Source organism: Schistocerca serialis, chromosome 1 (assembly GCF_023864345.2).
Source record: "Schistocerca serialis cubense isolate TAMUIC-IGC-003099 chromosome 1, iqSchSeri2.2, whole genome shotgun sequence".
Classification (NCBI taxonomy): domain Eukaryota; kingdom Metazoa; phylum Arthropoda; class Insecta; order Orthoptera; family Acrididae; genus Schistocerca; species Schistocerca serialis.
This window is the reverse complement of record NC_064638.1, coordinates 866,164,861-866,181,721: the sequence shown is the minus strand read 5'-3', so window position 1 is coordinate 866,181,721 and position 16,861 is coordinate 866,164,861. Positions and strand designations below refer to the sequence as shown.

The 16,861-nt window shown below is 37.6% G+C and overlaps 1 protein-coding gene across 1 annotated transcript in view; it reads left to right on the top strand.

The window, feature by feature from the left end:
• Positions 1-16,861, top strand: part of LOC126458405 (peroxidase-like) — a 139,143-nt gene that overhangs the window by 85,310 nt on the left and 36,972 nt on the right. The window contains exons 7-8 of the mRNA XM_050095423.1: positions 3,655-3,852; positions 11,982-12,108. Coding sequence (XP_049951380.1) covers positions 3,655-3,852; positions 11,982-12,108 — 325 coding nt within the window. The remainder of the gene's footprint in view (positions 1-3,654; positions 3,853-11,981; positions 12,109-16,861) is intronic.

Sequence of the window (16,861 nt, the reverse complement as noted above, 5' to 3'; positions counted from 1 at the left end):
TTTATAGTGTTTTTTCCTTGTTGAAAACCAAATTGATTGTTTAGGATAATGGATTACTTTGAAATGAAGTTTTGGATTTCAGTAACAGCAACTTTCTCGGATACTGTAGATATGAATCGGAGAATTGAGATAAGACAATAATTTTCCATTACCTCCCTTGACCATTTTTTACAAAGTAGTTTTACACTGGAATATTCAGCACATCTGGAAAGCAGCCTTCTGCAAAAAGTTGATTAATTACTGATCTAGTTGGAGTGTAATTGTGTACTGCTTTAATAATTTTGTTGATAATCCCATTCCAACCTGCAAGATTTCCATTATTTAATGCTAAGATTGCATTTTGTATGGTATTCAGAATTTCCATCGAGGCTAAAGGGATTTTCTTTGTTGTGATAATATGGTGTGGTACATTGACATCAGACAATGCTATATTTATAAAGAATACATTGAACCACTCTGGTATTTGAGTTGAACTTGCAATAGTGTTCCCTTTGAGGTTAATTTTTGAAATTGTTATGGTACAGGCTTTCACACCTCATTCAGATTTAATAACTGGTCACATGATCTTTATCATATTTTTATCGTTTGAAATTATCATGTTATTTTGAAATAGTTTTCCTGCTTTGACAACCATTTTAAATATAATCTATGCACTCTAACATATTAAATGAAATAGGTATTTCTATTATATTTTAATTCTCTGTATCTGTTCCTTACACAGGAAATTTTTATGCCCTGCATGATCAATGAGCCACTTGAATTTATTTCTTAATTTATTGTTCCAGGGTCTAGTAGAAAACGTTTCATTAGACATCGAGAAAACAATTCGGGAATTTTCTAAAATCTGCAGATGTCAGCACTGTGATCAAAAGGCCATTTTCTCTCATTCGCTATATTACTAAACCTGAGCAAATTTTCTTGTCAAAGCAGTTTCTAATATGGGTTTTCATAGCTAAAATGTACCTGTCCTACTGTTGCAGCTCAACAAAGAATGCACAGTGATCTGAGACACCTGAACACATGCAGAATTTACACACATCTTCATATACATAATTTTAGTTTAAATGTTGCTGATACTGTTTGCTGATGACTTTTTTTCTGTTAGATTTTTTAAAAGAAACTTCAGTTTGAAATGATGTCTCTCCATTAAATCAATAAACTTGAAGCATTGCCACTGTAGTGTCAAATCTGTAAGCGGTGGGCGCGAGCACTTCTGACACCAAATCTGTAGTCGCCTATGTTGGACTGTATGGCCGAGCGGTGATGGCCGAGCAGTGACCTCTCCAGTTGTCAGGATGCTAGGAAATGACTGTGGACGCATCAGAAATGCCAAAGAAACATTATTAATTCATAACACCTTTATTCCTGCCAAGTACAATGTGGCCCGTGTAACACAGGCCGGCTGAGCTTGGTGATATCAACGACGTTCCCCGAGTCCTCGCTGACTCGCAGTGATGACACCAGCTCCGGGCCGCACAGTCTTGCTAGCGCAGTGCCGCATGCTGTGATGTAGCGAAGGAATGTCCTTACTTCATACTTTGGCCGTGCGTGGCTGGCAGCTGGCTAGCCGGCTCAGCTGCGGACAGCAAGCTGCTACGTGTAAGAGGCTCCGGGTTGGAGTCTCGGCACTGTCGGCATGAGAGGCATTCTCGTAGTGCGGAGTGTACTCTATCCCACCTCATCTTCTTCTGCTCCTCCTGGTGGCTCGTCTGCGGTGGCTGGGCGGAACGGGCTGCAGTCCCCCAGTGTCGTCGGCTCACCCGTTTGTGATGGCAGATGCACAGGGCCTAGGCCCCGCACGATCTCGACAACGGCTCGCTGATGTGGTCAGCATTGGTGGCGAGCGAGTCTGCCATGATGTCTGCTAATCCTGGGTTGATGATTGACAGCAGCAGCAGATAGGACCAGAGCTGGTACTGTCCCCTCACATCTGCTGCTGGATGGGCCGCCCTTACTGCAACATCTTCTTAATAAAGATTAATATGTCAATCACCGAGCTGAGCGCTACACAGTGTCCCAGTACACATCTAACTGCAAGTCTAACTGCGAGTGCCTTGTTGCTATCAAAGCTGGCATATTTAAAGGAAGTACGAGCGACGTCCTGACGTCATGCTCGTTTGTAATGAACGCATTCGTTTTACTTATACTGCTGACTTATCTGTCGTACTCACCCCTTAGGTGTTCTTGCGACAGAGTTATGTGTTGTTACAGCAGACTTACGTGAATTTGTGAAATGCAATACAGCTGACACTATACCTCTGTCTTGCACTCTACGAAAGTCTCCGTCTAACACAAACCCGCGTGTTAAGCAATTCTCTCTCGCCTGTTGTGTGTAACCAGGCCATTGCCCCTGCGGGATGACACATTCTGATACATGCGCAGTCCTCTTAGCTAACCTACTGCCTCTGGCTCTTGGCATAGGCAACAAAACTTTGACAATATTCCACGTTTCCACCTTCTTACTATTCCGCGACACTACACTACTTTCACTTGTGATATCAATGTTAAAATCAGCAACTACTAACAGTGTTATCCCATTTTTCTCTCTAAAGATTGTCTAGCATATTTAAAACCTTAGATATGAAGAGTTCTGTTGTTGATCTCTCTGGATTATGTAACTCAAAATTGGCGCAAACATCTAAATTCTGAACAACTGCTCCATGTGTTTAAATTAGCTAGTAGTGTCATGGATCAAGAATCCCATCTGATAGTATAGCATTGGACATTCCAATGTGTATTCTTGGTTTTGTTTCATCAGTCACTATCAGAATATATTTGAAACAATGATTGTGTCTCAGCTAACACTCCACAAAACATGCTAATTTTGTAACCCTACCGTGTGAATGTATACTTTCTTTGAGGTTGGGAGGGATTGTTATTACCAAAATCTTTTTGAACAGCATTGTCAAACATATTGCTTTTTCATCTTCTATACTTCTAATTACTGCTGAAATTGCAAATTTCCTGTCAGCAACAATTCATATTATTATTAGTTATGCATATCATATAAAACTGCACTAAGATTCTCTGATTCCTGATGACAGTTCTAAATTTTATAGTGTGGTAATTTTATTCTTATATTTTTGATTTATCACAAAATCACAATACAATTACAATGTATGTATGAAATTTAATGATGCCTAAAGGTAATTAAATTAAAAATGTCATCAGTGAAACTATCAATTTGATTATGTTATTATAAAGGAGAATGGATCAGAAAAGGAGGGAGAGTGATGGCTGCCTGTGGTGCAGAATATTTATATCATTTCTCACACTTTGTAAGTTTGCTGTGGAGCATTAATTTAGATTTAGAATGTAAAATAAATTTTCAGCTGACGTATGTGTGGCATTATATTGAGATCTAACTCTGCTGCTAGGTAATAAAAAGTAACAAAATGTTTTTGCTACAAGTCACATAAGTTTTGATTAATGATTACTCTGAACATACTATTGACATAAACAGAAATACAGAATTCACTGGGAGGTACTGAAAAAATGGAATAGCTCTGTGGAAACTTTATATAACATATAATTTTTGCATTTTATTGTTTTATACTTGCAATGTCTTAAATTTGAAAACAAGATCCCAGTTCATAAATAAATAATTCCTTATTGTTGCATTTCACTGCAAACTCTCAATTTATACAATTACAGCTGATCCTCGTACTAATCAGCAGCCTCTGAGAAGTGCTATACATGTGCTATTCTTACGAGAACATAACCGAATAGCAAAAATTCTTGCTAAGTTAAATCCTCACTGGAAAGATGAACAACTCTATCAACAAGCAAGGCGGATTCTGATTGCTATTTTCCAACACATCACATATGAAGAAATGTTGCCAATTTTGATAGGTGAGTAGAAAAAAATAATTTCTAGAATTTCTAATGATTGTCCTATGTAAGAAAGCAGCAGAACAGTAGCTACACAACTTCGTGTACAATTTTTTAAAAATTTTGATAAGGCTGTTTCAGTGGCAGTTAGAACAAAATGTATGGTCCATAGAGTCACTAACCTGTTTTTTGTAGTGATGCATTTTGAAAGCAGCAGTATCAAGATAATGCAAATAGGACAAAATGTGGAACATCTCAGGACATTGTGCTTATTTGACTTATGTTCATAAATGAATATCAGGTTAAGATTCCAAAATGTGTTATTGATTATGAACACAAAATTTTTAACAACTGGTTATGGAGCATTTCTCATGCTTATTTTTCATATCTGCAGTATCAGTTCATGCTTAATGCAATTTTGTCATATGATGACATGGTTGGAGACTGTGGTTGTTATTTGAAGGCAAATGTTGATGGTGTTGAGACAGCAATGAACCACAAATTTATTTTAAGTTCCGTCATTCAAAAGATACCATTACCGGTTTCGAATCATTACAATTCATCATCAGATGGCTTTCATGCTTTAATTAGAACGTGTGGTGTGTTTTTTTTATTGGTTAGGTGTCCTAAAATATAAATAATACTTAATTATAGGCATGCCATACTGATGGTTGCGTTACAGATTTGCATTGGGATGTGACTTACATAAAATGTCAGTCTGGAGTTTTTGTTTTCATTGCTTTCATCCAATAGATGATATTCGTAGTTTTCACCACATCCTCAATAATACAGATTTATGTGTGCAGCAATAAGAATGTGGCAGAAACTATGAACATCATCTGTTGGATGAAAACTATTACAAAAAAAACTCCAGACCAACATTTTATGCAAGTCTCATCCCAATGGAAATGTGTAACACAGCCATCTGTGTGGCGTGCTTATAACTATGTACTATTTATATTTTAGGACAACTAATCAATAAAAAATGCACCACATGTTCTAATGAAAGCATGAAAGCTGTCTGACAATGAATTGTAATGATTCAAAACTGGTAACAGTTTCTTTACATGAGGACAATTTGATATCTAATTTATATTGGCTTTTGAAGCTAATGTAGGAAGCTTTATCTGCAAAGCATGTTTTTATGTGATGTTGACTGATCATAAGAAATAATTTTCTTTTCTGCAATTTCCACTGACATAAAGTTGTGTAGCTGCTTTGTTTAGTTATGTCACATTTCATAAACATTAGAAAGTGGTACTGAATTGTTCAGAGATAGTAATGACAACCAAAGGCCTTGTCAGCATTTCTGAAAGGATTTAGAACAGTATTCCATTTTAGCAAACTCTGTTTCTCCCTAAAGGTATTTATAATCTTATCACTTACAAGTCTATTACACTGAATTATACAGAATATTCTCTTGGTTCCTGTGTACTTTCCTGATCTAACAGATGACCAGCATGGGCTACCCCCAACCCAAGCTGTACTATAATTTCTAAGGAAAGTGAGTCACATAGTAAGACCTGCAATGATTGGGTTATTTGCCTGCCATATTGACTTGTATTTGACTTCAATAAATTCTTCTTGGTTTAAGAGCCACATCATTTCAAACAAAACACTTGAGCTAGTGAGAGCTGTCCCCACCATCATCATCAGGAAGTAAAATCAGTTATTACTGAGGCCAGTGCAGTCTTCTGCTTATATAAATGGAATAGCAGCATTTGAAGCCTCCCAGGGAGGGTTGACGTTATGCAAGCAGGGAAGGGAAGTAGAGCAGCTCATAGCAGCTACATCCTGCTGTGGAACTGAGTGATTCCACATGGTGCAAGAGGTTGGCACCATATTTCAAACTGCCACTCCTGCTTCCCAACAAGCATCAAGCCTCTGTCTTTACTGTCACTCGATGTTCAAAACCCACCCCCATGGTCTACTAAGTGTGTACCCCTACCGCTGGTCTCTGTTAAAATTGTTGGTGTTCATTTCAATTTTGGTATCTCCTTTTGAAACAGAATCTCAGAATGATGTTGTTGAAACCAAACCTTTAACCTTTTGAACTTGTATTTTTTGTTTATTTTCTAGCTCAATTATATTTATGGTTATGATAGCTACATTTTACATAGTACATTAGAAAATAATTACCTACATCTGTAACAATGGAGATCTCTTCACAATATTCTATTACTTGCATGCACCTTTTCAATGATCTTTGATACTTGACATATAGCTAGAACAATTCATAAACCCTTGAGTCAACTTAGTCAGATAATTTATAGGAGGAGTGGCTAATGAGGCATATATTTAATTCTCTTGTGAACAGGAAGGGACTCTCAACTTCTTGTTTTGCAATAGATGATGGATTGTTGAATTACTTCACACCAGAGTACATATGCCATTCCGACTGTCAAAGGCCAAGTCTATATGAAAATTATTTGTACTGTCTGTTTATGTTGTGAAAAATCACAATTTGGTTGGAACTGATTTTTATTATCAGTAACAAGTATCATTAAATATTATTTGTACTGGGGAATGACTGAAAGAATTTGAAGATCCTTAAAACAGCCTCTGCAAGTTGTGTAGTTATCTTATTTACACAATTTTCTTACTGCAAGCTTATTCAGTAGATATTTTATTTGCTTTGTTCATGTAGAAGACAATGGAAAGTGAAAATATGGTAAAAAGCTAACATCCTTGTCTTCAGTGCAGAACCATGAGAGATATTTCTAAGAACAAAACAAGCTGGACTAAACTTATTGATTAGTTGCTATATGTGTTGATACCATTTTAATTTGTTATGCAACTGACACCCAAGGAATTTTCCACACAATTTTCAATTTGTGTGTGACCATAAATGTTTACTTTTGGTACTATAAGTCATTTTTTCTTGTCTGAAATTTCATAATATGAGTTTGTATGAGATTAAGACATTGTCACATAATGGTCACCAGAGCATTGCAATCAATATCTTATTACAGTGTTGTCATACATCAATGAAGAACTTGAAACTTTTAGCTCAGGACAGAAGCCTGTAGAGGAACTACAGCTCAAGTTTAAAAGAATAGTTAACCACGCACTGGATAGATATGTACCCAGCAGGACAGTTCATAATGGGAGAGATCTTCCATTGTATACAGTCACTGTGAAGAAATCCTAAAGACACATAACCTACTCAATAATGTAATGTATATATGCCTACTGAAGCGATGAATAAAAATTTGTACCAAGGCCAGAATTTGAACCCTGGTCTCCTGATCACTAGGCAGATATACTAACCACTACACCACCCTAGCAAAATTTGCAGGTGTGCAAGTCTACTGAACAAGAGACCTGGGTTTGAGTCTTGACCTCGGAACAAATTTTCATTCATTGCTTCAGTTGCATATATACATCATAGGTGTTTGAGACTAGAAAATGTTTCTGGAACCATGCAGTTTCATTTGATTGTTTCAACATAAATCTTATGACTGAAAATAGGCTAAAAAACCAATTCCTAAATGTATTATGTATTTTCAATCTGTTTCCGCACATACGTTAACCCACAAGAATAACATATAATACAAACTGTCTTATAGGTAATATATTTTCAAACGTATGATCCACAGAAGTAGAAGTAACAAATACTGATTTGGGATTATCAGACCATAATGCTCTTGTCCTCAAAATTCCTTCAATGCCACTGCAAGAAAAAAAAGCATACTTCATGTATAAAAGAAAATTTTCCACTGAAAACTGTGTAGAATTTACAAATATCCTAACTAGTGAGTCCTGGGCAGAAGTACTGTCCCCAACAAATATGAATGATGTGTATAACACTTTTTCTTCAATTTTCATGGGATATTTCGAAATGTGCTTTTCAAAGAAGCCTTCAAGAATCACATCAGTTCACAATACAAAGCCACCTGGCATCAAAACTTCTTGTGGAACTCTAAAGAGACTAAATTCAAAATTGAAGACTTCTACAAATCCACAGTTCATAGAATATGTTTAGAATTACAAGAGGGTGTATCAAAAGGTAATTTTCAAGGCAAGATTTATGAGAAATGACAACTTGATAAGACAGTCTGATAACAAATCAAAAGCCACATGGCCTATTGTGAAGACTGAAACAGGAAAGAGATGCGAAGACCAGGATATCATTCTCAAAAACTCAGAAAATTTCAATATTAAAAAACAAGATTTGCCAAATTACATCAACAATATTAGTTCATAAATGTGATAACTTCATTAAGTTTGAAATTTACTAACCAAGAAAAACCTAAATTTCCAAAAGCTGCTTGTAGCATGAGGATAGATCCAACAGATGAACATTACGTGTTCAAAGTAATAAAGAGCTTGAAACCTAAAATGTCAGCAGAAGTAGATGAGGTGCCTGTTTATATTATAACAATGACAGCTGCACAAATCGCAAGGCCCTTGGCAAACACAGCCAACTTATCATTTAGTGGAGTGTTTCCGGAAAGGTTGAAAATATCAGAAGTGAAGCCATTATTCAAAAATGGTGACAAGCATAAGGTAGAAAACTATCAGCCAATATCCTTCCTTCCAGCATTTTCCAAAATAATAGAAAAATTAATGAAGCATGGAGTGAACAAATACCTAAATAACTATAAGTTACTAAATAGAAATCAGCATGGCTTTCAGGCAGGTAAAAATACAGAAACAACACTAATGTGCTACACTGAACAAATAATCAAAAATCTAGAAAAAGACAACAGTGTAGTAGGAATAAATTTAGATATTTCCAAAGCATTTGACACTGTCAGTCATGGCATTCTTTTAGAAAAACTGGAAGCATTAGGTATTCATGTGACAGGGAAAAAATTGTTTGAATCATACCTACAAAACAGAACACCGATTGTAGGACTGACGTCAGATTACTTCAACCACAAAATAAATTTAGCATTAGATGCAAAAAAAGTGGAAATAGTAGTGCCACAAGGCAGTATTCTAGGTCCCTTATTGTTCCTTGTCTATATAAATGACTTTCACATCTCAGACGGAGCAGCAAAGGCCATACTATTCACAGATGACATTTTTGTGTTAATATGTGCACCAAGCAAACGATGCAAACAACTACTGATCAAGTAATAAAGAATGTCCACACTTGGTTCAATGCAAACCTGTTGGCATTAAATGCAAGTAAAATGAATGAATTACATGCAGTTTGGGAAAATATGTCAAAATGTAAATCTTGATCTGTTGTTGGGTGACAAGGCCATAGACAGAGTGGCATCAACAAAATTGCTGGGGATTCATATAGATGAAAATCTTAATTTTAATGACCATGTAATGAAACTTGTGCAGAAACTTAACTGAGCCTGTTTTGCTCTTAGAAGTATTGCAAATGTCTCTACTGCAGAGGGTGCCAGGATGGCATATTTTGGCTATTTTCTGTCTCTTGCAACATACGGAATAATATTTTGGGGTTCCACCACTTGCTGTCTAAAACAAATCTTTCTGTTACAGAAGAGGGCTATCCGAATAATAACACACAGTCATCCACAGACACAATGCAAACTCTTATTCAACAAGCTTCCTTCCTATATAAATACAAATGTGTTCTATATGTTTGGGCCCACCTTGCAGATTTTCAGACAAATGCCGATTTGCATAACTACAATACTCGAAATAGCACAACACTTCATACTTATCAAACAAAAAGAACACACACGGAAAGGCATGTGAGCCATATTGGTATAAAATTCTACAGCATACTGGCAGCCAACATCCAAAAGTTTGAAGATGAAAACAGATTTAAAGTAGAATTTAAAGAATTTCTACTTGAACAATGATTTTACTCAGTAAATGACTATTTAGGCCAATAAATAATTCTGATAATGTTTATATTAAGGCAACACTGAAAACACTGTCTTTCATCCCCTAAAGTTTCTATTAATTTTGTATATCTGATGGACAGCTGCTGAGTGTGGTAAAATCTTCACTGAATTATTGTAGTGAATATAAGGGCTTCCTGCTTAGGGAAGACAAAAATAAAGCCTTAGGGCAAACAGACTATGCAGTTATAATACTATTAGTATACAGTTATAATACTATTAGTATACTATTAGTATACATTAGTATAAAAAGTTGTATTACTCAGCCTTGTGTGACCAAGTATTATTCTTTGTACATTTTTTGTACAATTTTGTATGTATTATTCTTTGTACTACTTAATGTAAAATTTTATATGTTCGTTTTGCTCAAATTATTTTCCATAAATTTACATGTACTTTTGGACAACATCCATACAATATTTATTGTCTATGGATGGATAAATAAATAAAATAAAATAATATTACTGCACAATTGGTGTAAAACAAAGCATAGTGCTATAGATAGAGATGCCCATTTGGCAGTCAAGAGAGCGGTGCGTGAAGCCTTCAGTGACTACTGCAGCAAAATATTGTAAAGTGTCTTTCACAAAACCCAAATAAAGTCTGGTCACATGTAAATGCTGTCAGTGCCACCATAAGTTAGTGTCCAGTCACTCATGGATAAGACTGGAACTGAAACTGAGAGTAGCAAAGCAAAATCAGACATGCTTAACTCTGTTTTCAAACAAAGCCCCAGAGCCCAATGTAATTCCTATCAGATTTTATATCTAATTTGCAGCTGAGTTAGCCCTTGCATTAGCTATAATGTGTCATAGACTCCTTGAACAAAAAACTAGAAGAAAGCACAAGTCACACCTGTATAAAAGAACAGTAACAGAAGTACACTATAAAACTACTGTTCAATATCCTTGACAGACATTTGTTGTAGAATCATATTATGAGCTGAAACATACTGAGATATCTTGAACAGAACAACCTTATCCATGCCAACCAGCATGGATTTCAAAAGTACAGATAATGTGAAGCCTGACTTGTAATTTTCTCACATAACATCCTAAAAGCCGTGGATCAAGGCAGTCAGGTAGATGCAATATTGCTCGAGTTTTGAAAATCTTTTGACTCAGTACCACACCTATGCTTATTATCCAAAGCATGAGCATATGAGTTATCAGAAGAAATATGTGAATGGACTGAGGATTTCTTGGTAGGAAGGCTGCAACATATTATCTTGGATGGAGAGTCATCAGCAGATGTAGAAGTAATTTCGGGTCTACCCCAGGGAAGTGTGTTGGGTCTCTTGCTGTTCGTGTTGTATGTTAATGGTCATCCAGACAGTATCAATAGTAACTTCAGACTTTTCACAGGTGATAGAGTTATCCACAGTGAAGTACAGTCGGAACAAAGGTCTTCAAATATTCAGTCAGACCTCAATAAGATATCAAAGTAGTGCAATGATTGGCAGTTTGCTTTAAATATTCAAAAATGTAATATTATGTGTGTCACTAAATGAAAAAAAAAAACATAGTACACTATGAATATAATATTAGTGAGTCACAGTTGAAATCTGTAAACTCATACAAATACTTGGATGTAACGCTTAATAGGCACATGAAGTGGAATGATCAAATAGGCTGAGTCAGGGGTAGAGCAAGTAGCAGACATCAGTTTATTGGTAGAATGCTAATGATTTGCAATAAGTCTACAAAGGAGATTGCTTACAAATCACTCATGCAACCCAGCCTAGTATACTGCTGTAGTGAATGGCAACCACACCAGATAGGACTAGCAGGTGGTATTGAACATATACAGAAAAGGGCAGCACAAACAGTCAGTTCATTTGGCCCATGCGAGAGTGTCACTGAGATGTTGAAAAAGCTGAACAGGCAGACACTTGAAATAGGTGGAAACTATTGCAAGAAAGTCTAGTAAACAGACTTCAAGAACTGGCCTCAAATGATGACGATAGAAATATACTACAACTTCCATAAGGATTGTGAGGATGAGAATTGCAGAGGCAGTCAAACAATCATTTTTCCCTGCTCCATTCGTAAGTGGAATGAGAAAAAGCCCTAATAATTGGTACAGTGGGAAGTACCCAGTTCCCCCTGCCATGGACTTCACAGTGGTTTGTGGAGTGTATGTGTACATGTCATGCAGATTTGTACTATTATAAGTTAGTGTCAGGAATGAATAGCTCATGTTTGATATTGCATATTATAACATGTCATTGTTAGTTCTCCCAGTTGTTATATTTTAACATATGAATTAAAAAATGTTTTGCATTATCAATATAACCAAAGTAATTATTTCTCCCAATAGGAAAACACGCATTTAAAGAGCACTTCCATGCATACGAATATAATAAAAAATTGTGTCCTGGCACATTTGTTGAATTTACCTCTGTGGCATTCAGGTATCTTCACACAATTGCACATGGAATTCTAAGGTATGTACTGTATATAAACATTTCTAGACATTTTTAACATTTGCATTTGAGACCATCAATAACATGCTAGTTTTCAATAACATTCAACAGTAGTTTTTCCCTTAATAATGCTACATTAGTTGTTTTTGTGGTCGGAACGTATTGGAACTATTTGTTGAATAGCACCGCTGATAATGCAGACTGTTGCGCTGATGCCATTTATGCTACATTTTTAAGAGATAAGCAATGTTTTTGATTTCCCATTTTTATAATTACCACTTACACAAAAAATGGTTTTTAACTTTCATTGCAATTATGATTACGTAATTATGTCCTTAACAATAATACGCTTCTGTAACAAATTTTCTATATGGAAAAAATACCCGTAATGCCTACTTTAATCTTCATATTGTGGCTTACATTTAGGTGTATAAATTTTCTGTGGTTCCATAACCATGTTGCTACTGCAGTTCATGTTACAATATTCAGTTATGTGACGCCAAATGCAGCTCTGGAGGTAAAAGAGACATTTTTAGTGTAATTTGATCAGCAAGGGGGGAGACATGTCTGCAGTTCTTGATGGACAGATAATTTGCCAGTGTCTTGAGTTAACTTTACTTGCAATGTCTATCACTGAAGAAAATTGTTCTTAGTAGAATAGATAATGATGAGAGGGGTAGTCCATGGTATACAGTCACTATAAGGAAACAAGAGACCACTACAAAATAAGTGTGAAACAAAACATAAGGCTATACGTAAAGAGATGCTGAATGAAACATATTTGGCTGTCAAGAGAGCGGTGCGTGAAGTCCATAATATAATATTACTGATGGATCTCCCTAAAAGCCAAAGAACATCAGGTCCTATTTAAAGGCTGTTAGTGTAACCAAAGTTATTGTCCAGACAATATGGATGAGACAGGGACTGTAACTGAGAGTAGCAAAGCGGAAGAAGAAACATCAATCTCTGTTTTCTAATGTTCTTTTACACATGGAAATCTATGGGCATTCCCTTAATGTGTTTCTCACACCAGTGCAAAGATGAGTAACAGAGGTATAAGTGTCAGTGGTGTTTAAAAACAAGTGAAATAGGTAAAACTCAACATATTTCTGTGGCTCAGTAGACTCCATATCAAATTCTATATTGAATTTGTGGTTGAGTGAACCCATCTTTAAAACATAAATCTACTGTAGATCCCTTGGACAAATAACTTTGCACAGTAGCTGGAAGAAAGCACTGATCACACTGATCTACAAGAAGTGTAGCAAAAGTGCTCCACAAAATTCCAGCCCAATACTCTTGTCATCCATTTGTTGTAGAATCTTAGAACAATACTGAGATCAATCAAAATGGGGTTTCTCAAGAAGAGTGACCTCCTCTGTGCCAATAAGCACAGATTCCAGGAGAGAGACCATGGGAAACTTACCTAAAACTTCTCTCACAACATGTCTTGAAAGACACAGATTAAGGCAGTAAAATAGATGCAGTCTTTCTTGACTTTTGAAATGCATTTGACTCAGTACCATACATATTCTTACTAACAAAAATAAGATCATAAGGGTTATCAAACAAGATTTGTGACTGGACTGAGGATTTCTTGCTGGGGAGGACACAATATTTTACCTTGGATGGAAACTGACTGACAGATGTAGAAATAACTTCAGATATGCCCCATGAAAGAGAATTGGGAAATTTACTGTTCATGTTATACAGGGTGTACATAAAGTCCAGGAACACTTTCAATTATTTATTGCACAAGAACCAAACATTGTACAGATATCATACATTTGTCATTTTGAAGAGTAACCCTGAACGTTCCCCCCGCCCATACCACTACAGCGTAGTTTGGTAATTTGTCGATAGTCAGTGCTAGTCACAAACATGGAGAGTTCAGGTGTGGAGCAAGCTTTCTGTGTGTTGGAGTTCATCAAAAACAAGTGTGCTACAGCTGTTCAACAGATGTTTAGAACCAAGTACGGTAAGAAGCGACAAACAAGGGAGGCCATTTATCACTGGCACAACAAATACATTGTGATTGGTTGCTTGTGCCCAGTAAAGAGAAGCGGATGCCCCAGTGTGAGTGAAGTGAATGTGGAGCATACCACTGGCACAACAAATATGTTGCGACAGGTTGCTTGTGCCCAGCAAAGAGAAGCAGATGCCCCAGTTTGAGTGAAGTGCATGTGGAGCGTGAACGATAGACATTCATAAGGAATCCTAAGAAATCAGTGCATCATGCATCCCGTGAACTCGAAATGGCTCCAATGACAGTGTGGAATGTCCTGTGACAGAAGCTGTCTATGAAACCATTCAAATTACAGCTAGTGCAGAATCTCAATGATGATGATGAAGACAACCATTTTGAGTTTTGTCCGCAGTTGCAACAATTGAATGAGGATGGGAATGGCATTGTTGATCAGTTAATTTTTAGTGACAAAGCCACTTTTCACACTAATTGGAAAGTGAATAGGCATAATTGTCAAATCTGGGGTACAAAGCATCCACACAAATGCATTGAATTTGAGGGTGATTCCCCTAAGGTAAATGTTTTATGTGCCTTGTCACATTGAGCACTGTACGGGCCATTCTTCTTCGCCGAGAACACTTTCACTGGATATTCCTACTTGGACATGTTGCAGCAATGGCTGATGCCTCAGATGCAGTCAGACTCTCCATTCATCTTTCAACAGGATGGGGCTCCACCCCATTTTCGTGGGTATCTGAACACAGAGCTGCAGCATCAATGAATCAGCCGTGCTACAAAAGGGGACAGCTGTTTCATGAAATGGCCTCCCCAATCACCAGATCTCACTCCGTATGACTTTCTTCTATGGGGACACATTAAAGATCTGGTGTATGTACTGCCTCTACCACATGATGTAGCAGAGCTCCGGGAGAGAACACGGGAAGTGACTGCTACAGTCGACAATGCCATGCTGGGATGGGTATGGCAAGAATTCAATTACTGAATTGACATCTGTTGGGTCATTCATGATTCACATATCAAATGTTTGTAAAAAAAACTTTCAGAGTTTCTCTTCAAAATGCAATATGTATGACAACTGTACAATGTTTAGTTCTTGTGCAATAAATAATTGAAAGTGTAACTGGACTTTATGTACACCCTGTATATTAAAGAGCTTGCAGGCATTATTAGTAGAGACCTCAGACTTTTAGAAAATGATGCATTTATCAATAATGAAGTACTGTCTGAAGAGAGCTGCTGGCCGAAGTGGCCATGCGGTTCTAGGCGCTGCAGTCTGGAACCGTGAGACCGCTACGGTCGCAGGTTCGAATCCTGCGTCGGGCATGGATGTGTGTGCTGTCCTTAGGTTAGTTAGGTTTAACTAGTTCTAAGTTCTAGGGGACTAATGACCTCAGAAGTTGAGTCACATAGTGCTCAGAGCCATTTGAAGCATTTCTGAAGAGAGCTGCAAAAATATTGAGTTAATAAGATTTCAAAGTGGTACAAAGACTGGCAACTTACTTTAAACATTCAGAAATGTGAAATATTGCACTTCACAAAATGAAAAACTGTACTGTCATGTGACTGCAATATCAGTGAGTCACAACTGGAATCAGTGTACAGATACTAAAGCCCACGTCACCTAGGATGGTGCTTCCGCGCATAAGACGGAGAGGAAAGAAAGCATGAGGTGGTGAGAACTGTGCATGCGCGGCAGCAGAGAATGGGCAAACAAAGTCCACATTACCGAACTGCATTGCTGCAGACCTACTAAATTTACCACAAACTCATAAGATACTACTCCCACCACCCTACAGAACCTAGAACTTAAACAGACGTGCAACACTCATGAATCTGTCCTCCAAAAGCTTCCTTCCCATGGAAGTATCAGTCTTTCTCTAAGGCCTATCTTTGCTGCACTCCCTTAAGGACCTCTCCTTCTCCCAGTCCCTACGTGTAAACATTTCTTTACCTTTAACCATACCCATCACGCTCAATCCAAAACCAATACTGAGCCCTGCCTCGCTCAGTTTACTCTTCTGTTCATCCAGTTGTGATCCACCCTCAACTGGCCCCTAACCACAGCTGCATAAAAGAACAACCTAAAACTGACACAACCTTATAATCCTCCTTACTGACAAAGGTTCCTCCTCTGTGGTTGTGAAACCTAGGGATTATCTAGCAGAGGGACTCCACCAGCTCTCCCAGACTGTCCATCCCAGAACATCTCTGCTGTCTCTCTCTCTCTCTCTCTCTCTCTCTCTCTCTCTCTCTCTCTCTCTCTCCCTCCCTCCCTCTTCCCCCCCCCCCCCCTTTCACCACCAACACTTCCTCCCCTCCCACCTTCTACATGCTTCCTAAAGTTCACAAGCCTGACCACCAAAAAGACCGGGCTCTAGATGGACACATGGCACTACAATGTCCAGTGTATAGCTCTGACACATCGTACTGGATTTTCAGCAGCAATTTGTGTAGCAGTTAGCACCACAGTGACACAGCTACCTGCTGCAAATTGGTTACTTCAAGGATAGCTTTGAGCCAGACGCCTTGTAGCATGCATTTCAATGGCCCCAAACCATCACCATTTTCGACATCGGTGGTGTCAAGTGAGAGCTCATTAGAGGGCAGGGTGGAGGTCTGAAGTGTTTTCTGATGAAAGCTGGTTCTGCTTCAGTACCAGTGGTGGCCATGTATTAGAAGCAGTTCAGTAGAGGGCCTGCAACAAATCTGTCTGACTGTGAGTGCAAGACACAATGAATCTACATCTAATTGAACCAGTTGTGCAGCCATTCATGAACAGCATTCCAG